The sequence below is a fragment of the Chrysemys picta genome, chromosome 8 (genome assembly GCF_011386835.1).
Source record: "Chrysemys picta bellii isolate R12L10 chromosome 8, ASM1138683v2, whole genome shotgun sequence".
Classification (NCBI taxonomy): Eukaryota; Metazoa; Chordata; order Testudines; family Emydidae; genus Chrysemys; species Chrysemys picta.
The window spans coordinates 101,664,819-101,689,074 of record NC_088798.1 but is presented as its reverse complement, the minus strand read 5'-3'; the positions used below and the strand labels follow the sequence as shown (position 1 = coordinate 101,689,074).

Below are 24,256 nucleotides of genomic sequence, written 5' to 3'. Positions count from 1 at the left end.
TGGCAAACCCCTGCAAAGATTCCAGCTACCTGTAAGAGGTCTGATTAAAAAGTACTACGTGCCTGCGAAGGGCACTGAATTCCTCTTTTCACATCCAACGCCAAACTCATTGGTGATTGACGCAGTCAATGAATGGGGTAGACAACAATACTCCAGAAACACCCCATATGACAAAGACTGGAAACGACTCCACCTTTTTGGCCGCAAAGCATACTCTTCTGCGACCTTACAATTATGAATAGCCAACTACGAAGCCTTACTGGCAAAGTATGACCACGATAACTACGCGAGTCTTTCTGAATTTACTGAGTTTATTCCAGACAACAAAAGAAACAGTACAAATTGGTCATCACATAAGGTCAACTCATAACCAGAACAGCATTACAGGCTGTTCTTGACTTGGCAGATTCAGCAGTGAGATCTGTAGCAACCGCGATGGTTATGAGGAGGGCTTCCTTGCTCCTTCTATCTTGAATTCCAAAGCCAGTACAGTCGATTGTAGAAGACTTACCATTCGAGGGAGCCAAACGCTTTGCGGACAAAACTGACGAGTCGTTACACACTCTCAAGGACTCAAGGGCGACTTGTGATCTCTGGGCATTCACACACGTTGGATCAAAAGAAGACAGGGAAGTTATCAACCCCCTCAAAGATTCCGACCCCCTCTGTATGCACAACGCCATAGATACTATGACCATCAGGGGCGGAAACAGAAAACCTCAAGGAGCTCTCATGGCTGATCCACCTTACACAATCTTTTTCAAAGATAAAGTGTCCCTCAGACCACATTCCAACTTTCTACCTAAAGTTGTCTCATCCTTTCACCTCAATCAACCAATCCACTTACCTACATTTTTTCTCAAACCGCGTATGGACAGACGATAGTCCAGATTACACTCCTTCGATGTCTGCAGGTCTATAGCCTTCTACATTGATAGAACAAAATCTTTTCACGAGTCTCCAAAACTATTGGTTTCAATCACCGAACGATCAAAAAGCAATGCTATATCCAAACAACAGCTATCCAAATGAATATCAGACTACATTAAACTGTGTTAACCCCAGCATGACTGACAACTCCCTACGGGGATCCGCACACATTATGGAGGCTGATAGGGCTCTGGGAGAGTGTTTCTTCACAATGTTCCCATCACGTAAATCTGTAGAGCCGCAGTCTGGGCCTCACTACACACGTTTACCCAGCATTATGCTTTGCAACAACATGCATCTTACGATACCCTGTTCAGTCACACTGTACTCTCATCTGCTACAACTTCAACTCCGAAGTCCCTCCTTCCACCGGAGGGCACTGCTTTGAAGTCTCCTAAAATGGAGAATCCACAGGGACATCACTTGAGGAAGAAGAGAAAATTACTCACCTTGTGCTGTAACGGAGGTTCTTTGAGATGTGTGTCCTTGTAAGTGCTCTACTACCCTCCCGCCTCCCCTAATAAACACTGCTTCGGAGTTTATTAGTAGTTCTTGCTGTAGAGAAGGAACAGAGCAGGGGTTGGTTGCACAGCGCCAGTTAACTGCCTGAAGCAGTGCGAGACTGGAACCGTGCATGTGCAACCCAACCAGGCACTGCTACCATAAATCTCTGATCAGGTGTCCAGGCGCCCCTGCGCTCGTAAAGTTGAGCACCCACAGGGACCCGCATCTCAAACCTCCGTTACTGCATAAGGTGAATTGGCCCTATCTGATAGAAGGCTGTCTATTTTGCAAAAGTGACTGCTGTACATGAATTTGTATTGATTTAGATGTATTGAGTAACATGCTGTTTAAACAGTTTTCATTTGATTTGAGAGCTGCCATATTAACTTTGTGCTTCAGACACTAAGGTAATTTAGGGTCTTTCTTGTATTTCATACTGTTCCGAATAACCATCCCAAATATGTCACTTGCTTTTTAAAAGGGTACCCTCTATGAACATTTGTTTTTGTTTTACCTGGTTACAGTAGCATCTAGTCTTTAAAATTCAGTGAACTCCAAGCTGGAGCAATCAGTCTTATTATCTACATTAGGATTTAACAGACAAAATGGTGACGCATATCCATCTAACATGCTTTTCTGAGATAGTGTCACAGTAACTGCCAGGATTTCTCCATCTCTTTACAGCCCTGTTGTAGCTTTATTTAGTAACCAGGATTAATAGTCCCTTTTTAGAAAGTCCATCAGACATGTTTCATTTTACACATACTGAACAGAAGCCTTCATCCAACATAATTATCTTAGACTTAGGTAATGTTACTGTCTTAACAATATTCAGGCCCAAAATTTGGCCTAAGATTGGCACATTCCAGTGAATAATGCTGCCCACATCCTAAACAAACATAGGTGGACAAAAAAACCTTATGGATGTGCTGAAAATGGAAAGCTACTGCTGAACTTCTAGTTCTGTGCACTGTGTGTTCTCTCCTTATTTATTTGTGTAAAAGGGTTTACTGGTTTCATTTGAATATAAAAAAAATCATGCAATTGGACCTGACTTATATGATCCACAAAAAGCTCTGGCTTGTTTTTTGCAAGGAGTGACTATAGGAAGATTTTCACTTTACAAAATATCTGTCTGAAAAATGTCTAAACTTAATCTTTTGCCCACAGACTGTTGGCATATTGCTGAAGCCATGTAATGAAGATGCAGAAGTTGACGAAGAAAACAACAGTGAAAGGTATGCATTTCACTTTCACTAATATCAGTTGGAAGTTGTGGATTATTTTTTAAAATGTGTTAATTTGTTTATGGTAATTGGTCACAGTGCAATAACATACAGAGGCAAAAAGGAGCATTTATGAACTTGCAACTTAAAATATGAAAGGTGAGGCAGAAAAACTTTCTGTAGTGTTGGCATCCAGAGTTCACAGAACTTCTTTTTTCATTCAAAAAGAAAGATTCAAGGCAAAAACATGATTGTCTGACTGTGTATTCGCACAAACGTGTTCTGGGAAGGAGAGAGAGGGAAGGTGTCAGAAGCAGCCTTGGTGCAGCCGGAATACAACTGACATATATTTTTGATTGTTACTGCTCAAATCTTAAGTGCTGGGCTGGGGAAGAGCAGAATGAAGAATTAAAATACTAAGTTCAGTAATATTTGCTACCCAATTTTTTTCACCAATACAGCAGAATATTCTCTTCAGAAATCCCACTACAGTTCTAGCAATTATTGCAAACAAGAGAATAACAGAAGGTCTTTATATGACCGGTGTAAAGTCCTCCACACACAGATGTCTAACAATTTGCCAGTTTCCTAGATGTCTCCTTCCATCTCTATAGGGTAGTGTTGTCATTACTTGTGAAGAGCAGAATATCACCAGCCGCTACTATCAGCTAACAATCTTTATTTAAAACAATAACCAGTCTGTCTCTTATTTTTAGGCAAGATTGTGAATCAGTCGATGATAATGATAAAATGTCTTCACAATTGGTTCTGGTAAGAAATTGCTTCTTTCATTTGCTTTTTCCTTATTTTTGTAAACTAAAGTTTTCAACAGCTTTTCCACTCTGTCAGCGAACTTGGGTTACGATTTTGATAATTTCTCGTGTGTGTGGTATGTGTTAGTGGAAAACCATGTCAGATGGCTATGCATAGACTTCTAGCAGTGAAATATTCTTTCATGAACAATGAAATCTTTGGTTGGCTAACTCTTTTTAAAAATGTTTGAAAATATAAAGAACAATACAGAGTGCTGTACAAATTTTAGTTACTCTTATAAGAAGTTGGAAGGTTTATGACAATATGCTAATTTTTCAGGTAGGGAAGCAGAGAGACATTAAGCCACACAAAAAATTAATGGCAGTGCTAGGATTGGCACTTGCTAGCTCCTGGTGCCTAGTTACCAGATGATGAAAATAAAATGTAGTATTTATTTAAATACAGGATTCTGGTAGCAAGATTTGTGACCTGAATGCAAACACTGAATCAGAAATATCAGGAGATGGAAGTGTTAATGTTCCTGAGGAATCAACATGTATCCAAGTACCACATCTAGATCTGAAGAATGTATCTGATGGTGACAAATGGGAAGGTAATTTTTACTCTGATTTTGCAGTATATTCAAAATCATGAAAATAAGTAGAGCTGCCAAACGATTAAAAAATTAATAGTGATTAATCACAAGATTTAAAAAAATTAATTGTGATTAATGTTAAACAATAATATAATACCAATTTACATTTATTATAAATATTTTTGGGTGTTTTTCTACATTTTCAAATATGTTGCTTTCAATTATAACACTGCATACAAAGTGTATAGAGCTCACTTTATATTTTTTATTACAAATTTTTGCACTGTAAAAATATAAACAAAAGTAATAGTATTTTTCAATTCACCTCATACAAATTCTGTAGAGCAATTACTTTATCATGAAAAGAAGAACAGGAGGACTTGTGGCACCTTAGAGACTAACAAATTTATTTAGTCTCTAAGGTGCCACAAGTCCTCCTGTTCTTCTTTTTGCGGATACAGACTAACACGGCTGCTACTCTGAAATTTATCATGAAAGTTCAACTTACAAATGTAGAATTTTTTTATATAAAACTGCACTCAAAAATAAAACCATGTAAAACTTTAAAGCCTACAAATCCACTCAGGCCTACTTCTTGTTCAGCCAATCACTGAGACAAATAAGTTTGTTTACATTTATGGGAGATAATGTTGCCCACTTCTTATTTACAATGTTACCTGAAAATGAGAATAGGCATTCAGATGGCATTATTGTAAACGCCATTGCAAGGTATTTATATGCCAGATATGCTAAACATTCGAATGCTCCTTAATGTTTCAACCACCATTCCAGAGGAAATCTAACAAATCTAGTTAATTTGTTTTGCATTAATCACTTGAGTTAACTGTGATTAATTGACAGCCCAATAAGTAAGATGTTTTCATTATTTAGAGGCTAGCTATCTGACCGCTCATGCTTGTGTTTTTTCTTCAGTTTTATCTGAAGAATGCATATTTACACTTGGGTATGACCACCACCATGTATAGAACTTTAAACTGCTGAACCAAGAGGTCATTGCCAATCTACAGCCCAGTTAAGAAAAGGACCTTTAGAAATTGAAAAGAAAAAAATAATTGCTCAAGAGTTTAAAGAAACAAACAAAAAAATAGCCAAGCAGCAAACTGCCGAGTTTAGACTAGAGATATTCTAAGGATCCTAAGGGATTTTATGTGCCAAAACCCTGGCACGTAAGTCCCTGGGGCTCCTTTGAAAATATTTGCTTTAATCTTCTGCCATAAATGATATAAGCAAAGTAGTTTTTTGTGAATGACATTTTTTTTAACTTAAAGCGCATCAGCCCTTAATAGTGATTTAAGGCAAGATAAATATTTCTACATTTTATTGAATTGCAAAACTAAGGTATTAAACACTATCCATACAATTTACGTTTGATTAGGCCTGAAAGTTTTTTTAAAAGTCTACTTGTTTTTTACCTTAGAAATATCAGGAATGTCAGGTCTTGTCTTCCCTGTTCCACTGGAAGACGTAAAATTGTGTATTGAGAGCTTTTCAGCTTTCAGTTGAAGAAAGGTATTAAACTTTTTAAAAAAAAGTTTTCTTCCAAGTTTTCAGAAGTTCAGGTTTTGTAAGGGGTTAACAAAAGTGTTTTAAAATGTATGAATAAATATAATTTCTTCTCTCAATTCGATTTCTCTATAATGGTCCTACCAGTTCACTATAGTCTTACATGATAAACAAGACCTAAATTCCTAACTTAGGTTCTTAACTCCTCATCCCATGTGATTGGAAATAACCTTTCAGGATTTCTGTATACATCATAAATGCAAAACCCCCAAAAACCTAACTTTTTCATGCATCATCTTTTGAAATATTTGTCTTAAGTTGAGTCTGATCTGTTTTCCTCCTCTGGTGTTGATACATCTGAATTTTTATCAAACCACCTACACCTAAGCTAAATGGAATTGAGACACTGGGAAAATATTGTTCACTGCCATCAATAATCAGAGTCCATTTACTTCTACTTTTTATTTTAAAAACCAAAGAGTAGATAGCATTTTTTTACAGATTAGTACAAGGTCTAATACAAACAGTTGGGAGTAAAGCTGTATTTTCATCAAGCTGTTCTGATGACATGTTTTTGAGAACAAAGTTTGAATGGTTTATAAATCACCAGCAATCTTTGATAGATTGCAAACTTCCAAGAGGGAAGACTGTTCCTTCCCTTGTTGCCCTGTGACCAGACTTAAACCTTAATGAAATATTCCTAAAGTGTACATAAATTAGTGACACATCAAGCAGATATAGCACATCTCAGTTAGTAAATAAAGTTATACTCTGAAGATCAAACAGTGATAATCATTTGAGAAAATTGCTATTCTAGTTTGTCATTTATATAATGATGCTGATTTTACCTATGCATATTATTTGCCTATAATTGGTCTCCACAATAATTTCCTGCATGAATCCACACATTCCCTCCCATACCTTGCAAAATGGTTAGCTTTGAGCCAAAAGAAACTGTTTGTTCTATTTATGTGTTTAGATTAGTTGTCAGTTTATGCTCTTGGGTGCTAGTAAAATTTTGTTTGGAGGGCACAACATTTGATAAAGGAGTAACTATGCACAGGATGTTGAGGACCCTGAGGCCAAGTTTTCAATCTTTGCTCAAAGTTACGCATCCAAGTTTGAACATTTTGGGCCTGTTCATCGTTAAAGAAAGTAATTCACGTTTTCAGTCGCAATAGCTTATTTATATTATATTGTAGACTGTCAGTGTTAATCTGTTCTCATTATATATTCTTATAAGACCTATGTGGCTTTCATTTTTCTTTTTTTTCATGAATTCTCTACATGTAGAATATACCTTGATTTCATATATCCAGTTCTTCAGCTAATTTTATGATCAGTTTTGTTTAAATTATTTTAAGATACGAGGATTGTCTACTTTACATGTTTTTGGGTTGTAAACTCATGATGATATTGTATGCAAGATAATTTGCTTTATTTTATTGCTGCAGTATTCTAGGTTTGGATGTTTTCCAGTCCTGTTTAGAATTATCATTAGGACCCCAATCTTCCAAGCATTCATGCTGATGCAGACCTTTTTGGCATCCTGTTTAAGCCAATGAGTGCAGGCCCTGTGACTGCAGAAGTCTTCATTAGTGCAACTGTTTGCAAGATTGGGATTAATTTTCATTATAATAACTAGTTGGCAGAATCTTAAAAGGTTTGTGACCAATCAGATTCTTGCCTCATCTAAATGGCATTAAAAGCTTGCTCTTCTACTAGTGAAAAAAGCAAATTCAGGGACACAAATCATTTAATCTTATTGTTGGAGGTTGATAGCGGGAAGAAGAAGCTTTCCACATTTATCCTGTGTGTATAAGGATTACTGATCTCCATTACTTACAAGTTGTGAACAAAAGCTGCATTTTGAAAAAGTGTGTTTGTTAAAATGTGAAGATGCCATGTGGGTTTTTATTTGAATTGCAGTCAAAAATTATTTTCTTTCGTTAAAACTTTATAAAGTCTTTCGATTAACGGCCTCATCGGGCAAGTGCTGAGAACCCTTAACTGCCATTGAAGTTACTGGGAGTTGAGAGTGCTCAGGACCTGGCCCAAAATGAGCAATTGAGTAGTGGGAATGCTTTCCCGTGGTACTGTATCTTCCTGCTTTACATGTTATGTATGGTTTGTTCTGACTGTGCTGTGTGTTCACTTTAGTATTTTTGCCATTCTTTTTCATTTTATTAGCGTCATGCCTTATCACTTACCCCCTCATTGATTTCAAAACAATGCATCTGCAGAGAGAAGGGGAGGGTAAGTATGGTTAACCATATGTTCAGTTATCTGCCTTTTTGATGGTTTATGGTTTGCTTTCTAACTAGCCCTTCACCTGCTGTTCCCATATCTTGGGACAATTCTTATCTTCAAGTGAAAAAGCTTCCCTTTTTGTGTCTTACACTCATGTTTACAAGTCAATTGTTTAAACAATTATGAATTTCTTTTTCAATGGGAAGCAGGTACAAGGGTTATTTTTTAATGTTACATTGTGGGTTTATTGTCATTCTGCACACTTTGAACTCAGTTTTCAAATTCCAGACTTTCACTGGAAAATACAGATTCTGTTACCTTTTGAAAAGAGAAATGAATTATTTTTTAGAAATATAAGCAAACTGCTGGGCAATAAAACATATTTCAGAATTTTAAAGGACACTATCAACTGACTTGTTAAGATTTTAACTAACTTTAAACCTTCTAAAGATTCTCTATTGTTTTGTAATCCCCTGCTTAAAAGCAGTCTCTTCCAACAAATAGTTTCCTTGCTTCTAATGGAGCTTGACGGTATAATTCCTTTTTGTTTACCTCCTTGTTTGTTCACCAACAAAAACAATTTTGCCAGCACAGCACAGCTTCAGGAGTAGTGTTGAACTGTGACTGCAGGGCAACACGTGGAGAAGTCTTGAGTTGTGTAGTCCCTACACAAATATTGATTTCCCCCCACCGTCATCATTGTAAAGATGGATTTAAGTAAACAAACATTGCTCCTAATTGATAGTGTCCATTTTAACTAGCACTATTCAAATGTCAAGAGGATAACTATATAAATAAATTGGTCAAGTACTCTGGAAATCCATCTGCTCTGTAATTTGCTGCAACTCTTACCGAAAATGCATACTTCCCATAGTCTCCAAGTTGCTTAAGTCTAGAAATAATGCACAAATGTGCTGTTGATTTGTGCAAAACAAATGCATACTCATTAGATATACTTTGAAATACCTGACAGAATTTGTAGCTTTCTAATGTATTTCACTATATTTATTCACTTTGTGTGTGACACATTGTTTATAGCATTCAAGATTAAGCATTGGATACACATTTATTTTTCCTTTTGACACTGTTGTTTTATTACTCTTTTAATAGACTAGTGCCATTTTTGTGTTCTTGTTTATATTTTGTAGAGCCATTTCCTGCCTTTAAATCTTGGCAGGAGGACAGTGAATCTGGAGAAGCCCAGCTTTCCCCACAAGCTGGAAGAATGAATAGTCATCCTTTGGAGGACTGTCATCCAGTGTTGTCGCATCGTAGTTTGGATTTTGGACAAAGCCAGCGTTTCTTGCATGATCCAGAAACATTAGACTCCTCATCAAAAGCACTTTCTTTTGTTAGGTGTGTACGTTTGTGCAATTTAGAAAAAACTGTTAGCATGAAAATAAATGATGTTGTATCTCTGCTTTCTATTGTTTTTCAAGACTTGGATGACTAATTGAAGGTCTAAGAGTACCATGTGATTATGTGGCCATTCAAATGATGACATAATTCTCCCTTTTGTAAAACTGCTATATAAGTGCCTCCTCATGCCATAATTAGTTGGTCAGGGAGCTTTGTTTTAAAGGGACCAAACTGAAGAAGGCATCAGGTGCTGGGGTGCTGCTTTTTGAAGAAGTGCTTGTCCTGCAGAGTTCTTACAAAGACTGAGCTATGGAGCTCTGTAGAATAGGCTTCTCCTCTAACTGGGGAGCTTGCTAAAGAGGGACTTCCTCTTGCACACTGGAGCTCCTCTAGAGTAGGGGCAGGGCAGGCTGACGCTTCTGTGCACTGTAGGATCCCCACAGCTGGGGATGTGTCTGCCTTGTGTAGGTCCTAAGCTTGGTTTTAATGTTAACAGCTCCCCAACTGTATCTCCTTCAGACTTCCCCAAAGACAGATCTGACTTTGAGACTTTCCACCTCCTTCCCAGCTGCGACTTCATGTCACTTGGGGAAGAACGGGAGTTCAGTTTGGATGAGACTTGTAGCAGGCTAGTTGTGGGGAGAGCAGCCCTAGGCTAATCTCTGGAGGGTTCGTGGCATCGTAGTGAGTGGGGGTTTCCTCTGTGCTGTCTGTTGCTGCGTAGTTTAGCTCTAATGTGCCTTGTAGTACAGGAGGTTTTGAAAGATGTAGTTTGTAGTTGAGAGATGCTGTTTTAAGTGGGAAGAGTTCCCTAATAGTTTGGCCGACCAATCATCACTATAAAGTTGCTTCCAGCTCTGCTGAATTGGAAGAGTGATTTAGAAAAAAGTTTTCAGTCAAGACTCTTGTACCTGTACGTTCCTGTTCTTACCACAAGCTCTCTTCATGATGGACAGTAAAGGCAGTTTAAAATTGCTATATTTGTGAAGCTTATTTTAGTTTTTAAGATTTCTGACTACAGGGAAAAGTCTTATTAGAATCTAACAAGAAGATACTATTTCCTTTGTTTGGGATCTTGGGTGAAGAATAACAATTTTTTCTAAATCTTCTAGATTGCAGAGCATCTTTCCACTCTGTGTTAGAGGGAACAGAGATGTATGTTACCTGTCTCCAGAAGCAGGCAAAGAAATGTCCTGAGTTCACTAAAGAAATCACCAGAGTACTTTTTTTCAGTGTCTAGGAAAAGTGCTACTTTCTATTAATCTAGACTTTGAGAGTGGAGAGCTTCAGAAGGCTAGCATCTGAATAGATAATAAATGTTTTGTAAACTCCAAAGGAGAAGTTGCATTGTATACAGTTATCTAAAATGAATGCTACTATTGTAACCTTGGAGAAGGATGCAATCAACAAAGAACGTCTAGCCTTGAGGATGAGATGTACATGAAGACTGAAGACTTTTGTCCTTGAAGTATTGAAGCAGCAATAACACAGACTTTTATACCCTCCTTTATTTTCAAGGGCTTTGGTATGGTAGCTTGGTGGAACAATCTGAAAAGACCTTTCTGAAGAGATAAGTTAGTCTTGGCAGGTTCTTTTGTGTAAGGTACTCCCTAGGGCTTTCTTTTGAACCCTGCATTATGTGTGCGAAGAATTTTTTTGGTACTAGCAAAACTTTCAAGAGGGAATTTATCAAAGAAAATTGTTGAAAAAATTTCAGGCAAAGGTGTTTGAGTTAGAATTTTGTTTTGTCCATTGAGAACCAAAGGGCCTCTTGCTCTCCTATGCTTTTTGGAGCCAAGGAGAATCAAAACTGCACACAAACTGGGCAAGGAAGTGTGGAAGGTAGGAAGGCCGGCTTTAGTGCATGGAACCTTACTTGCCCAAAACCCTATGGAAGCAGAGGCATTCTCTGGAGTCTAGCTAGATTCACAGGTTGGAAGCAGACAGAGCTGTATGACAGCTGCTTTATGTGGCATATCCATCCACACCCCATGAAAAGCAAAATGGTACAAGCTTGTTCAGCCCAAGCCTGCAATAACAGCTTAGGTTCTGCATCTGCGCTGTGGAAAAGCCTTTGCTCCCAAGAAGTATTGGAAGGTAGCAGTGGTTAGGGGGAGCATTTAACACTACAGTTTCTGAAGGAGTCATGCTGCCAAGCAGATACTGGGGAGATGGGACACTGCCAGCAATGTGAAGGCATCCAGGTTCTGTATGGGTGTCCTTACTTCCACTGGATCCCTAAGATCTTCAGCTATAGGGGTCTGAACCCCACGTATTTTCTGCTGTGAAGAATGAGTTTCAACTCAAGGAGTTGCAAATTCTCTATATGGTAATAATCTGCTTAGGGGAACATGACCCTCAAAGATAGCCAATTATTCAGTGTCCTTTTCTGTCCGATACTATTACTCTGAAAAGCACTTTTTAAAAAGTGCTTGAATGTGTGTTGAAAATAGTTGTCCCAGGAGAATTTGGGAACAGGAAGACCAGATGGGACTCTAACTCTTCATTCAGCTTTAAATGTTTTGACATGAAAAGTTTTGTCTCTTCCCATTCCCTCACCAAAGTCAAGAGAAAATTAAAAGTTTGGGAAAGACCTATACCATGGGGCAAATTGATGAGTACAATCTCAGAAAAGTGCATATCAGATCATAAGATCTATACTCTTATTCTGCATATACCCTTCATAACACTAATCAAGCATGTGAGCTCTTTGAGGACCAGGTATCCCAAACATTGCTAGTGGTGTAATGATACCCTGTTCTGTATACTACAGACAGGTGCATTAGTGGAAATTCTGTAACTACTGATTCTTGGTCTTGAAATGTGGAGGAGTTTCAGCCGTGTTGGATCCCAAGATGCTGAACAAATGCACAAGGAAATCCAAATTCAGCCTGAGGACTCCATCTTCAAATCTGTCATTAATAAACCCTAGGGATTGTAGGGTTTATATATTTGGTGGACGCGTATCTTCATAGCCTTGTGAGACTTAAAAGCTGTTTTTAATTGGTAAAATCATTACTAGTATATTATTTTATAGCTTATTTTCAGCAGCTCTGTGTTTTTCACCAAAAGGCTATTTGTATTAGTGCTGTCACTGAGTCTAAAAGGGGAATATTTGTTTTTCCTTTTTAACTAGCATCTTGATTAAGGAAAACTTCAGAGAATAAATAACTCCAAAGAATAATCTAGGATTTGAGATGAATGGGCTTGTTGATAATACGAAGAAAGCAAGCTTTTTAATCCAGTCAGATCATCTCTCATCTAGGAGTTCAGTTAGGCATTAGAAGAGTGATCATCTGTGCTTTGGAAGAGTGGGTAGCATACTACAGAATCGTTATTTTTGAATTAATTCAGAACAATTCAGGGGTGGGTGTGTTTAAAAGAACAACCCTAGTGTTACAGTACTTGGGGGTAGGGATTCTCTTATTTTGATGTCTTATCACTATCCAAGGCATCAAGATAAGAGAATCCCTATCTCCAGAGGCTGCGGTTGTTCTTTTAAACATGTGCACACACCTGAATTGTTCTGAATTCATGATGTTTCTCTGTACAGTTGGTCATACAAAAAATTAACCTGTATTTTCTAATCTGAGTTTCAATCAGTCTCTGAATCACTGATGCTAGGGACAAGCCAGGAACACTACTGCAGAGGCCTCTGCTACAAAATCCATCAAAGGAACTGTTTTTAGAACATATGCTCTTTGACGCAGGGATATCTTCCTCTGTGTTTATAAAGAATTTAGTACGTTTTGGGCACTCCGGCAATCTAAAATAATATTTGTAGCAGACACCACCCTGAGAGTAGTAAGTGTGCATTGAAGCAACTTGTTGGTCAAGGGAAAATCTCTTGAAGAACTCACTAGGAATAAGCATTTTTTTCTGTATTCTTTTATTTCCCTGTTTGTTGTTTTACTATTAATTTGTTTCTGTAGGGAGGATTGATGGACATGCTCTCTGTGAATAAATGAAATGTCTTGCCTATTTATTTAGAGGTACCATTTTCACCAGCCTGATCCTTACATTTGTGTTTAAAGGAAAGATTATGGTTTTCCTTGTAGAAGTGGGTTTTGTAATAGCATAATAGTTTTTAGATGTCATAGTTTGCAGCTTTTTAGCTGAAATCATCTTGTGGCAAGAGGAAGGGGTGGCTCTTATATGTGACTCCCCACTTGAATGGCAACTTTTCCAGTTGCCCATGTTTTCATCTGAGCAGAGTACAACTTTACAGTGATGATTAGTGGAAATGTAATGTCAGAGAAAAGAAGTTAATAGGTTGGAACATTTTCCTTTTCATTCTGCTTAGTCATAAAAACAGATCAGTGCCTTTTGCAGAATTCCATCTGACCTGTGAAATGCATGTAAATATACAGTTGCTTGCATTGGTTACAGCAGCAGTTTCCAAACATTTTCCCTCTATGACCCCACTTTCACGTGTATTGCTTCCTGTGACCCCAGACAGCATGGAAGACACCAGTTAAAAATGGTGTCTCCATGCAGCGTGACCTTGCATGCCCTGTATGTACAAAATCACACTGCATAGAGGACACCATTTTGCTTTATAAAATGGCATTCTCCTCACAGCATGACATCAGGTATAGTGTGTGAGGTCATGCTACATGGAGGGCACCATTTTGTATTGCAAAATAGTATCCTCCATGTGATATGACCACACATGTATTGTGCATGTGAAGTCATGCTGTGTGGAGGACACCATTTTGTAAAATGGCATCCCCCGCACACTCAAGATTACTATGACCCCATCTGCTGATGGAGTGACCCCACTTGGGGTCGCAGCCCACAGTTTGGGAACTGCTGTGCTACAGTCTTTAAAACGTACAAAACTTTGACTGTTTTTTTTTTTTTTTTTTTAATTTTTAATTCAGAACACGAAGGGCATCCTTTAGTTCAAAAGATGACAGAAAGGAAGACAGGACACCCTATCAGCTGGTCAAGAAGTTGCAGAAAAAAATAAGACAATTTGAGGAACAATTTGAAAAGGACAAAAATAGTAAAGTAAGTTAGTGGTCTGCAAGTTAACATCCTAACAATGTTTGATTTTTTTTTTTTTTAATCCTTTTTTTTTTTAATTTTTCAAGGCTACAGTCTGTTACCCTTACTTACGTTGAAAGTTGCCTTATTCCACAAGGAGTTCCACTAAAAATTAACATCTCCTTGTGCAGTAAGGTGTGACTCCAACGTGAATAAGGGTGACATTCTGGCCATATGTGCCCAGCCTTTATGTAGGGGCTATGTTAGGGGGTGCTATGATGGGAGGGTGGGCTTTTGGCAGATGGAAAGAAGTTAATTCGGGACCATATCCTTCAGTGAGTCCCTGCAGGGGCTTTCTCCTACTGGAACTCGCCCATCTTCTCCACTCTGTTCTCCTGATGTTACCTGTAACCGTGCCCCTCTTCCTGCCTCAGACTGGAGAACATTGGTAGTAGGCAGCATACTGCTAGTGCTGAGACCGAAGGAGGTCCAGCACTGACCTGCATGCAGGTTAGTTGGAGCTGTCAGATGAGATAATGTGGGTGTGGAGGAGAAGAGGAGGAACAAGAACAACTTAATTAGAATGCTCTGGCTAGTGTAAAAATGTCAAATGTTTGTAAAGATTTCACTCAACAAGCTTTAAAGAACAAACTTGCTGTGGTTTTCTTTGCTCCTGTGCAAATGTAGTTTATGTATTTTTTTTCCAGCCCTCCTATAGTGATATTGCAGCCAATCCAAAGGTTTTAAAGTGGATGACAGAGCTTACCAAACTGAGAAAACAAATAAAAGGTATGGAATGTTGCACAAGTTTTGTTTTCAGACAAAGATACATTGCCTCACACTAAAACTGAAATAATTTACACATTCAAGAACAACCCTGGGGGTAGTAGAAATCATTTAACTTCTGTATCCTTCTGATTTGTTCTCCAAAACCAGGAGTAGTTTACACTTGTCTGTGGGACTTCAGGAAGGGCTAATTGAAAATAGTTTGTATAAATAAAATTTATTATGTCCTCCATCAGTTCTTTTGTCATCTGTCTGTTTAGTTCTAAATAGTTTTTGATATCTTTGTTCTTTGGGATGGGGCAATTTTCTTAATCCAGATGAAAAGCACAAATGCTCAGATGGAGAATTCATACCTCAAACACGTCCACGAAGTAACACTCTTCCAAAAAGCTTTGGCTCTTCTCTTGACCATGAAGATGAAGAAAATGAAGATGAGCCCCGGGTTATGCAGAAAGAGAAGAAGCCTACCAAGGAGGCTACGCTTGAACTCATTTTGAAAAGACTGAAGGAGAAACGAGTTGAAAGATGCTTGCCAGAAGACATAAAAGTAAGTCTAAACTGGCATTTCTTAGAAACAACAGCTTCAAATACTGTCTAAAAGAGCAATAAAACATCAGTCATCTGAGATGTAATTTTATCAGTAGGTTAGCTTATCTGTCTGGCAAGATTAGATTTATTTCAGATGTCATTTAATTTTGAGGATGCCTCTGAGTAAAGCCATGGTTTTATTCAGAACTTCACTGTCTTCTAACTATAGTATAGTCTCGTTTGTACTTGCGGTGGAAAGGAGATGGTTGTAATACTTCTCAGGAATGTCCACTTTTAAGCCACTAATGTATTAGGCTTACAAAAATATATCATTGCAGCACATTATTTTGTTTTGCCAAAATATTCAAGTGTATGTTATTTCGGTTTCTTTAGATAAGGACAGAATATATGGAATATAACTACATTTTCTGATTTGCTAAGATGCCTATCATTTACCAAGTTGCCTAATGTAGTGAAGCTATTGAAAAGAGGTACTTGCATGTTTGACATAGATGTGAATTATTCTTGTCTAACAGAAAATGACAAAAGACCATTTGGCAGAAGAGAAAACATCTCTCCAAAAAAGTCTTCTGTACTATGAAAGTCAACATGGACGGCCGGTAATCTTTTCTTAACTTCCTCAAAACTACTCTAAAATACACCTAGGCAGCAGTAACTGGTATGCAGTGAGGACACCGACTGTTAACACAGTTATTTACCAAAAAATAATATAATCTATCAATTGTGCTAATCAATTTCCATGTTACCATTGCTTCTCGCGTAGTTGTACATAGTTTTAAAATTAACATGATCACATTTACTCATTATGTAGGGCTTTTTTTCTAAAGCAAAATGTTGATGTTGAAGGCAGGCTATGGAATGGATTGTATGTATAGTTCTGTAGCTGCAGAATTCTGCCCATTGACTTACAAAGAAAAGAGAAATCTTATGCAAACACATTCCAGTATTTTGGGGATTCAAGCCTTTTTGCCAGGATTCAAATCAGATCATTGTGATTCAGATCACTGAATTTCTCACTTAAATTTGCATGACAAAATATTCTTAAATTTTTCACAAAAATAGAAAATTGTAAAGGTGCGTGCATTTAATGTTTTGTTGTCTTGCTGACTATAAGTATATAGCATATTTTTTTTATCTAATTCCCATATAGAAGCTAAAACAGATCTGTGACTTGGCTTTGCAATATAACTCTCAGCCTGCATACTACGTTTAACGTGACACAATGCTTTGCGTAAATATAACATTAAGACTTTAGATCTAGCTTGGAAGACTTTAAGGACAACAAAACTCATGACCTATAGTTCAGCTGTGAAATGGAACTACTGTACTGGAAACAGTTCTGTTGCTTGTAGTTGTTACTTCATATGCCCAGTTATATATGAACTTACCTTATCCCGAGCAATGATAGAATGGCTATCAGAATTGTGATGTGCTGAAAACCAAACTGAAACAAGTTGGAAGCAATATTCTTGCATCATTCTCTATTTGGCATTTTGGAAGAGGTGTAGTTTGAGCTGATGAAACAGTGATACAAATATGCTCTAAACCACTCCCAAGTTCTTTAAGATACAGTAAATGTCCAAAATGAAATGCAACAAGAAATCTGTAAAATGTACTAGTTTTGAATGTCTGTACTTGAGGATACAATACAAGAGGGCTTGTATACTCTATTTATAACCTTGGAAAGACTTGGATCTAAAATTCTATATTTATTGCATTTTCTTGCTAGATGATTTCAGCAGCAGTATTTTTCTCTCCACTTATTCATAGTTAATTACTCTAAATGTGTCCTTGATGGATTGGAAGAAGATCCAGTTGACTTTAACCTGCCTCCCTATATGTGTCCCTGATTGAGATCACTAGTTGTCCAACCACTGGACGTTCCCAAGCCCATTTCAAATTGCTGCTATCCTCCTATCTCAAGGGGCCACTATCCCGGCTGGGGATTACCAGTGTGCTTATGCTATAGGCCAGGAAGCGGATAGTGTAGAAGTTTAGCTATGCTGGCCCTACATCACTCAGGGATTTCCCCATACAGAGGAAATCCTTAGCTAGCCATTTATACCAGCTTTCTGGCTTCTTTATGCTGTCAGAGTAGTGACTGAGAATCTGCAGTAAAACCAGATGTTCTGCCACAATAGCATCTTTCTCTTACTTTGCTTATCATTTCTAGAGAATTGTCAGAATCCATCTTCAGCCTGCCTCTGCTGTTATCACTAGCCACTGCTCCAATCTTGGTCCCTTTTTCTCTTTCCCATGGCTCTTTGCAGTGAGAAACTACTTTTCTATGTGAACTGCCTTGTCTATTGGGAATTCTTCCCATCAGTTTTTCTTTAAATCATTCCTGAAAGCTGTCTTTCTTTTTGGTGTGTGTTTCTCTTAAGTGTTATATTAGGTTAAAAATAAACCACATTATATTACAATGCCTAATTGAGCAGGATGTCAGAGCTGATGGCTGTTCATGTGAAGTATGCTACTCTGTTACATATTTCTTTCTCTTTCTTTAGGTTACTAGAGAAGAAAGGCATATTGTTAAACCTCTCTATGACAGATACAGACTTGTGAAACAAATGTTGACTAGAGCAAGCATTACTCCCATCCTTGTAAGTATAGCAAATATATCTTCATGTGTTAACCAGACTATCACCTGACAAATGTTTTCAAATAGTTAATTTGCAAAACATATCATGAATAAAAGTGCTCCATGCTTTTAAAAACTATAGGGCACAGTCCTCGTGCTCAGGGCTGTTGAAGATGTGAGATGGTAGCTCTAAGCCACCCTTGGGGACTGCCATATTGCACTCCTGCCTCTTCCTGGAGCACTGTACCTAGCCTGAGTGTGCCATCCGCACCAGGGTGCCAGAAACGGCTGGTGAAAAGCTGGTTGTGCTAGCTTTTAACAAGCTCAGGAGTTGTCCATTCTGGGGGAATCCTCATCGGCCTCCTTTTTAGGGCTGGCATGAGGTTCCTTTCTGCCACTTAGGTGGTGCAAAGTATCTTTCCAGAGGCTGAGGATCCAGCCCGATATAGAGTGTTTCCCTAATTGACTTTGGATTTTGTATGTGTATCAAGAGTAAAAGTGTGAATGGAAATTCAGAAGGAAAATATTTGAATTTTATGCAGATTGTTTGAGAGAGAGCATGATATGGTTTTTACTTTATTTTAAATAATGGAGTGATGGGCACAGACTGTATTTTATTAGTAAGCATTGATCTTTGTAAAAGAGGTACTTATGACTTAAAACTGTAACATCCATTGCAATTCAATTATCTGCTTGGAATAGTTCATTATCGGACATCTGTTTTTAGGATTTACTGATCTTATTTTGTTAGTGTTATAACAAAACGTGAAAATTCCAGTTATGTGCAAAAATGGAATTGAACAAGATTAATTGATTGACATTTCTTTATGTAAGAGCTTAGAATAATCAACATCCATTTGTATATAACAAAAAGCAAATGTGGAATATTGTAGGGGTCACCATCAACTAAGAGGCGGAGTCAGATGTTACAGCCCATTATAGAAGGGGAAACTGCCCACTTCTTTGAAGAAATTAAGGTAAGTAGAACACTTATCAAATATTTCAGTTCCTCCTTGCATAGTCAAGAGAAATGTTTTAAATCTGTGTTGTAAACTTCGACTTTATCACCATGCAGGAAGAAGAGGAGGATGTTGATAGTTTGTCGTCAGAATTTAATGATCTCTTAAAAACTGCTGTCCAAACACAGTCTGTTTCAAGCCCAGCTGAAAATTCGGAGTCTGATCTTGAAGACAGTCAAGAAAAGCTGACTCGGGACCTCCGACTATCAAGTATCCGAGCAGCTTCTATGTGCGTATGACTAGAACGTGATTAGTGCTGTACTATTGTGAGAGTTACACTGATGTACTTAAGACCTATAACACCAAATGTGGAGTTTCTTAATATAAGCAGTTGTCTTTCTGTATCTCTCAACAAATGTGTCTGTTGAGTGATTCAAATGAAAAGGAATTCATCTGAGTGTCCAGTCTACTGTTCAGCTAAGTGTTTAATTCTCTTAGTAAGTTGTTTCAAATGATTTTGGGTTGATGACTGAAGAACTGTATCTCTTTTATTAATGATTAGCCTATGTTGGTCTCTCCCCCCCACCCCCCATAAAATGTATCATGGATACCAAACTACTTCTGAGCAAAATCAATGTAATATCAGTCCACCTAGTTTCTTCATTTTGTTTTTAAGAGGGCAGATGAGGGTTTCCTTCTTATTAGTTGGCCAATGTCTTTTTCTTTCTTTCTTAATTTTTAGGCCTGAATTATTAGAGCAACTTTGGAAAGCCAGAGCTGAAAAAAAGAAGTTACGCAAAACTTTACGAGAATTTGAAGAGGGGTTTTATCAACAGAATGGGAGGTTAGTTTAACAGAACAATGAATATCAGGCTGGTGCTTCATTTTTTATTTACTATTGCTTTTTATTTATCATACATTTTAAAAGTTTACTCTGGGAAACTGAGGCACTAATTTTTGTAGCAGTGTCATCTTAATGTCCACTTAAATATGACCAACCTTCGTGCACTTCAGTACAGTATTCATTATCAAAATGTTTTACCGCTCCTTCCATATTAAACCAAGAATCCTAGCAAACAGAATTTAATCTGTTTTGTATCAATAATCCAGTTGTATGTACTCTTTCATTATGCATAGTCTCATGAGGGGCACTCCTTTTAATGTAGGACTAGGTCAGGGGTGGCCAACCTGAGCCTGAGAAGGAGACAGAATTTACCAATGTACATGGCAAAAGAGCCACAGTAATAGGTCAGCAACCCCCCCCCTTTCCCAGTGCCTCCCAGCAATCAGCGCCTCCCTCTCCCTTCCCGCACCTCCTGATCAGCTGTTTCGTGGCATGCAGGAAGCTCAGGGCAGAAGGGGGAAGGAGCATGGGCACTGCAGGCTGAGGGCAGGGGGCGGGAAGGGGTGGAATGGGGGCAGGGCCTGTGGCAGAGCCAGGGGTTGAGCAGTGAGCACCCCCTGGCACACTGGAAAGTTGGTGCCTGTAGCTCCAGCCCCGGAGTTGGTGCCTGTACAAGGAGCTGCATATTAACTGGAGCCACAGGTTGGCCACCCCTGGACTAGGTAATAAAATAATCCAGATTCTTCTGTGCATTTTAATAGTGATGGTGATGCACTCTTCAGTCTTCCCTCCCCCCCCGTAAAGTGTGAATGGAAATCAAAAAGAACAATTTATCTCATTTTATAAAAACAGGATAATCCCTCTGTTTCTATCTAGTGAAACTTTTCTACTAAGAAGCATCTACTTCTCTAGTGTTCCAGTAGATCATTCTAAACAGAGGGTAATTGCTTCATAAACAAGAAGGGGGGCATATTTTTGTACCTTTTTTTTTTTTTTTAATATATATTCCTTAGTCCCTCACAGTCCTCATTCTTAGGTGTCTATTGTTGCAAATTTGGCATAACCTGCTACTGTGCATATATTAAATGCATTAGCTGTTTTTTCAAGGTAATAGTTAATCCACACCCACATATGAATAGACCATAATTTATCTTGCTTAACTAAGATTTATATTTACCTTTTGGCCAGCTATAAACTCACTGGCAGCTGTAGATACAAATTCAGTTAGTAGGGCTTCATTGTGTGCTCATTAAAGTCAGTGGCAAAACTGACATTGACTTCAATGAGTGAATGATCAGGTCTATAGTGAATGGCAAATAACTTTTTGAATATTTAATTATAGTTTTAGATCTATTTATTATTTTTTCTTACCTCAGAATTGGATTATAATTTGTAGATATCCATGAAGTTATTTATTCCCAATATGATTAAAAAAAAATTCACCTATGGAAAATTTTTCCAGAAAAGCTGAAGACATTTTGTAAATATGCTACTGGTGATTATGCTGAATTAATCTCTTCAGATTTTTCTCTCTCCCAAGTATTTTTAGTCAGTTATTCTACTAACTTTAATCCCTTAGCCCTGGAGCAGTTGCAGTATGTCTGTTGTCAACCAGGCTGCATGCCAAAAAGGTCATCCAGAATCATATAGCTAACTCATACTACCTCAGTGTGTGATGTTTGACTTTCGGAGATGTACAGGATATTTCTTTAAATATTTTCTTCTCTTTACAGGAATGTACAGAAAGAAGATCGGGCTCCAATGCTTGATGAGTACAGGGAGTACAAGAAAATTAAGGCCAAGCTTAGGCTTTTAGAAGTCCTAATCAGCAAACAAGATTTTTCAAAATCAATATAGATTGTTTCTTAAAAAGACTGAATAACATCATGTTTCCTCATACTACCATAGTACTTATCAGGTGCTTGTGTTCATTTTGTCATGCACTGTTGAAAGAACCCAGTTTGTGCACTTTATTATGGTGCCACTATAAAATGTTTGAAGGGTAAGTAGGTCCTGTCTAGAGAGCAAATAAAATGTTCTAAATTAAGAGACTGCGCTATCCAACTTTAGCAAACACATAGTTTCCTTCAACGTTTTATATTACAGATGCATCTTGTTCCAGAAAGACTATAGAATTTTGTCCTTTAAGCATTCAAGAACTTTGGAGAGTCATCTTTTTGTTATCAACTTTTTGTTATTACCAACTGTTTGCATTACTGAAGAAATTAAGGTATATATCTATATCTTAATGCTACACTGAACTACTCCTGTTGCCTTTTATTATGGAAAACATGACACAAAATTCCACACCCGACTCTTTTCCTGGAATACCAAAAGTGAACAGAAATTCCTTTCAGAGAACTGCTGTGGAACACCTTTGTTTGATTTCTGGTATTCTAAATTACATCTGTCACACGGTAATATGTATTATGATCAATGGATTTTGCTACTTAGAGGTCACATTTCCTCATTGATAAGGATGACAATGGACAAACCAGAAAGTGACCTTGCTTAGTGTACTTTTAAAACTTGGAAAAACTGAACAGTTATATCACATGCTGCCTACAGGACTTATGTTACTGTTGTTCATTTTATCAGTTATTGTTTATCAAATAGTGGTCACATAGTGTTTTGTCTGAATTGGATACTGCATCTCACCCTTCAGAAAATTTGAGAAACAAAATAAACATTTCAGTTAATGGGAAATCTGATGGTGCTCAGACATTTGCAGCTCCAGCAGATAAGAGCTGGTTTAGGTCAATTACATAATTTTGCTGTATCTGAAACAAGTTTATGAAGGGCTAAAATCACTGTAGTTAAAATGCACCTGAGAATGGACAGTGTCAGTCTTAGGGGGGGAAAAATTACTGCTGTATATCACAACGCGTTATGCAGCCGGGGAACAAAAATAAATGGTTTAACCCTTGTGATGTAAGCAAATAGTACATGGGCCTCGCATGATTCAGCTTCAGAATTGATACTAAAACAATGTTTTGATTATCACATCCACTGTGTTGACTGATTATTTAGCTTGCTTATGCTATACAATACAACCGCCATCAACAACGGTTTTTGATCCGGCAAAAACTAAGTGTTAATTTTAACTGGTGCTTTTTGGATTTTTCAGTGTGCATCAGTTTGTTTGTGGCCATGTTTTGCATGCACCTACTCTCACTGCATGTTTTTATGACTGGCTAATGCCAACACCAATATTATTCACACTGCTTAATAAAAGACCAAAAATGATTTTTTTTTCACAAAGTTACTAAGAACTGACTAGCATGTAACCTCATAGATTAGTTGTTCTGTCATGTAAACATATGGAGTAGGTTCAGAATGGGATTTCTAGTGCACCAGGTCATCTGTGTGCTATAAAATAGTTTTTTTTTTTTCCTTTTCACCGTGATTATTGGCATGTAACTTTGGAATTTGGAAGAAAGCACTAAACTAGTTGTGCATTGGTGGTTTGCCTTTTTATACAGCAAGATGATTTTTAGTGGACCCTACAGAATTGAGAGGTTAAAACTAGCCTTGAGACCATTTCTCAATTTTATTCAACTCCATTGTGCAATGTACACTTTCAGTTACTTTTCTTCAGTCTGCAGACGCGGGTGTATCCAAACATCGAAACTAATGTGTACTGTATGGTGTTGTACATGAATGTTTGTGTTTTATATATACCACATGCAAAATGTCAATATGCACTATTTAAATGTTTTAAATAATATATTCCTCCTTTATAATGCTTAAATCTATATGATTCCAATATTTTTATAAGTGAGTGAATGATCAGACTGGTTCCAATTCAGAATTAACAGCTGCTTTGTGTGTGTTATGCAGTGTTTGGCTGGTTATTCAGTAGAGTAGATGAGCATGGCAAGAGTTATGCTACAAGTGTGTTTTGTGCCATCCTTGTTGAGCAATAAATAAATGGTAGAATTAGGCATTTTGTGATATAACATAGTTTTACTTTGGTACAAGTAAAAACGATATATCTATATATCGATATATAGATATATATAAATATATATAAATAAACCAGATATAATTGCATTGCTATGTCTGGCATTCATTGTATAGACTTTTATAATAAAAGTACCTTAACCTGTATTGTCATATTTCATTGCAGTAGTTTCTTTTCATATTTTCTTCAATACAAGGTCCTAAAAAGAATGTGGGGTCCTTTAAAATTCCTTTGGGTTCATACTGTATTCTCATTCACTCCTTAGCTTGAGCCTTAATCTTAGATGGACTTTTGGTAAAAAATAGTTTTGTCAAACAATTCACCACCTGCCAGTTAGGTCAGAAATAGTATTCACTCATAAAATATGTACTCCCAACTTTACTCACTCCTGTATTCATCATGGCCAGCAAATACAGCCATTGCATACATTTTTGTAGGCATCA

The 24,256-nt window shown here is 37.5% G+C and overlaps 1 protein-coding gene across 7 annotated transcripts in view; it reads left to right on the top strand.

Moving 5' to 3' along the window:
* Positions 1-23,959, top strand: part of FAM13B (family with sequence similarity 13 member B) — an 81,334-nt gene extending 57,375 nt beyond the window's left edge. For 3 of the 7 annotated variants that reach the window (XM_005295880.5, XM_065555052.1, XM_065555051.1), the window contains 13 exons: positions 2,605-2,672; positions 3,377-3,431; positions 3,879-4,026; positions 8,931-9,138; positions 14,025-14,154; positions 14,838-14,919; positions 15,234-15,463; positions 15,981-16,064; positions 17,973-18,068; positions 18,940-19,023; positions 19,122-19,294; positions 19,748-19,849; positions 21,583-23,959. In XM_005295880.5, the coding sequence (XP_005295937.2) occupies positions 2,605-2,672; positions 3,377-3,431; positions 3,879-4,026; positions 8,931-9,138; positions 14,025-14,154; positions 14,838-14,919; positions 15,234-15,463; positions 15,981-16,064; positions 17,973-18,068; positions 18,940-19,023; positions 19,122-19,294; positions 19,748-19,849; positions 21,583-21,706 (1,584 nt within the window). In that variant the 3' untranslated portion in view covers positions 21,707-23,959. Of the gene's footprint in view, positions 1-2,604; positions 2,673-3,376; positions 3,432-3,878; positions 4,027-7,722; positions 7,789-8,930; positions 9,139-14,024; positions 14,155-14,837; positions 14,920-15,233; positions 15,464-15,980; positions 16,065-17,972; positions 18,069-18,939; positions 19,024-19,121; positions 19,295-19,747; positions 19,850-21,582 lie in introns of all 7 variants that reach the window. The other 4 variants (XM_005295879.5, XM_065555050.1, XM_042850912.2 and 1 more) reach the window with 3 other exon arrangements.
* The last annotated feature ends 297 nt before the right edge of the window (positions 23,960-24,256 follow it).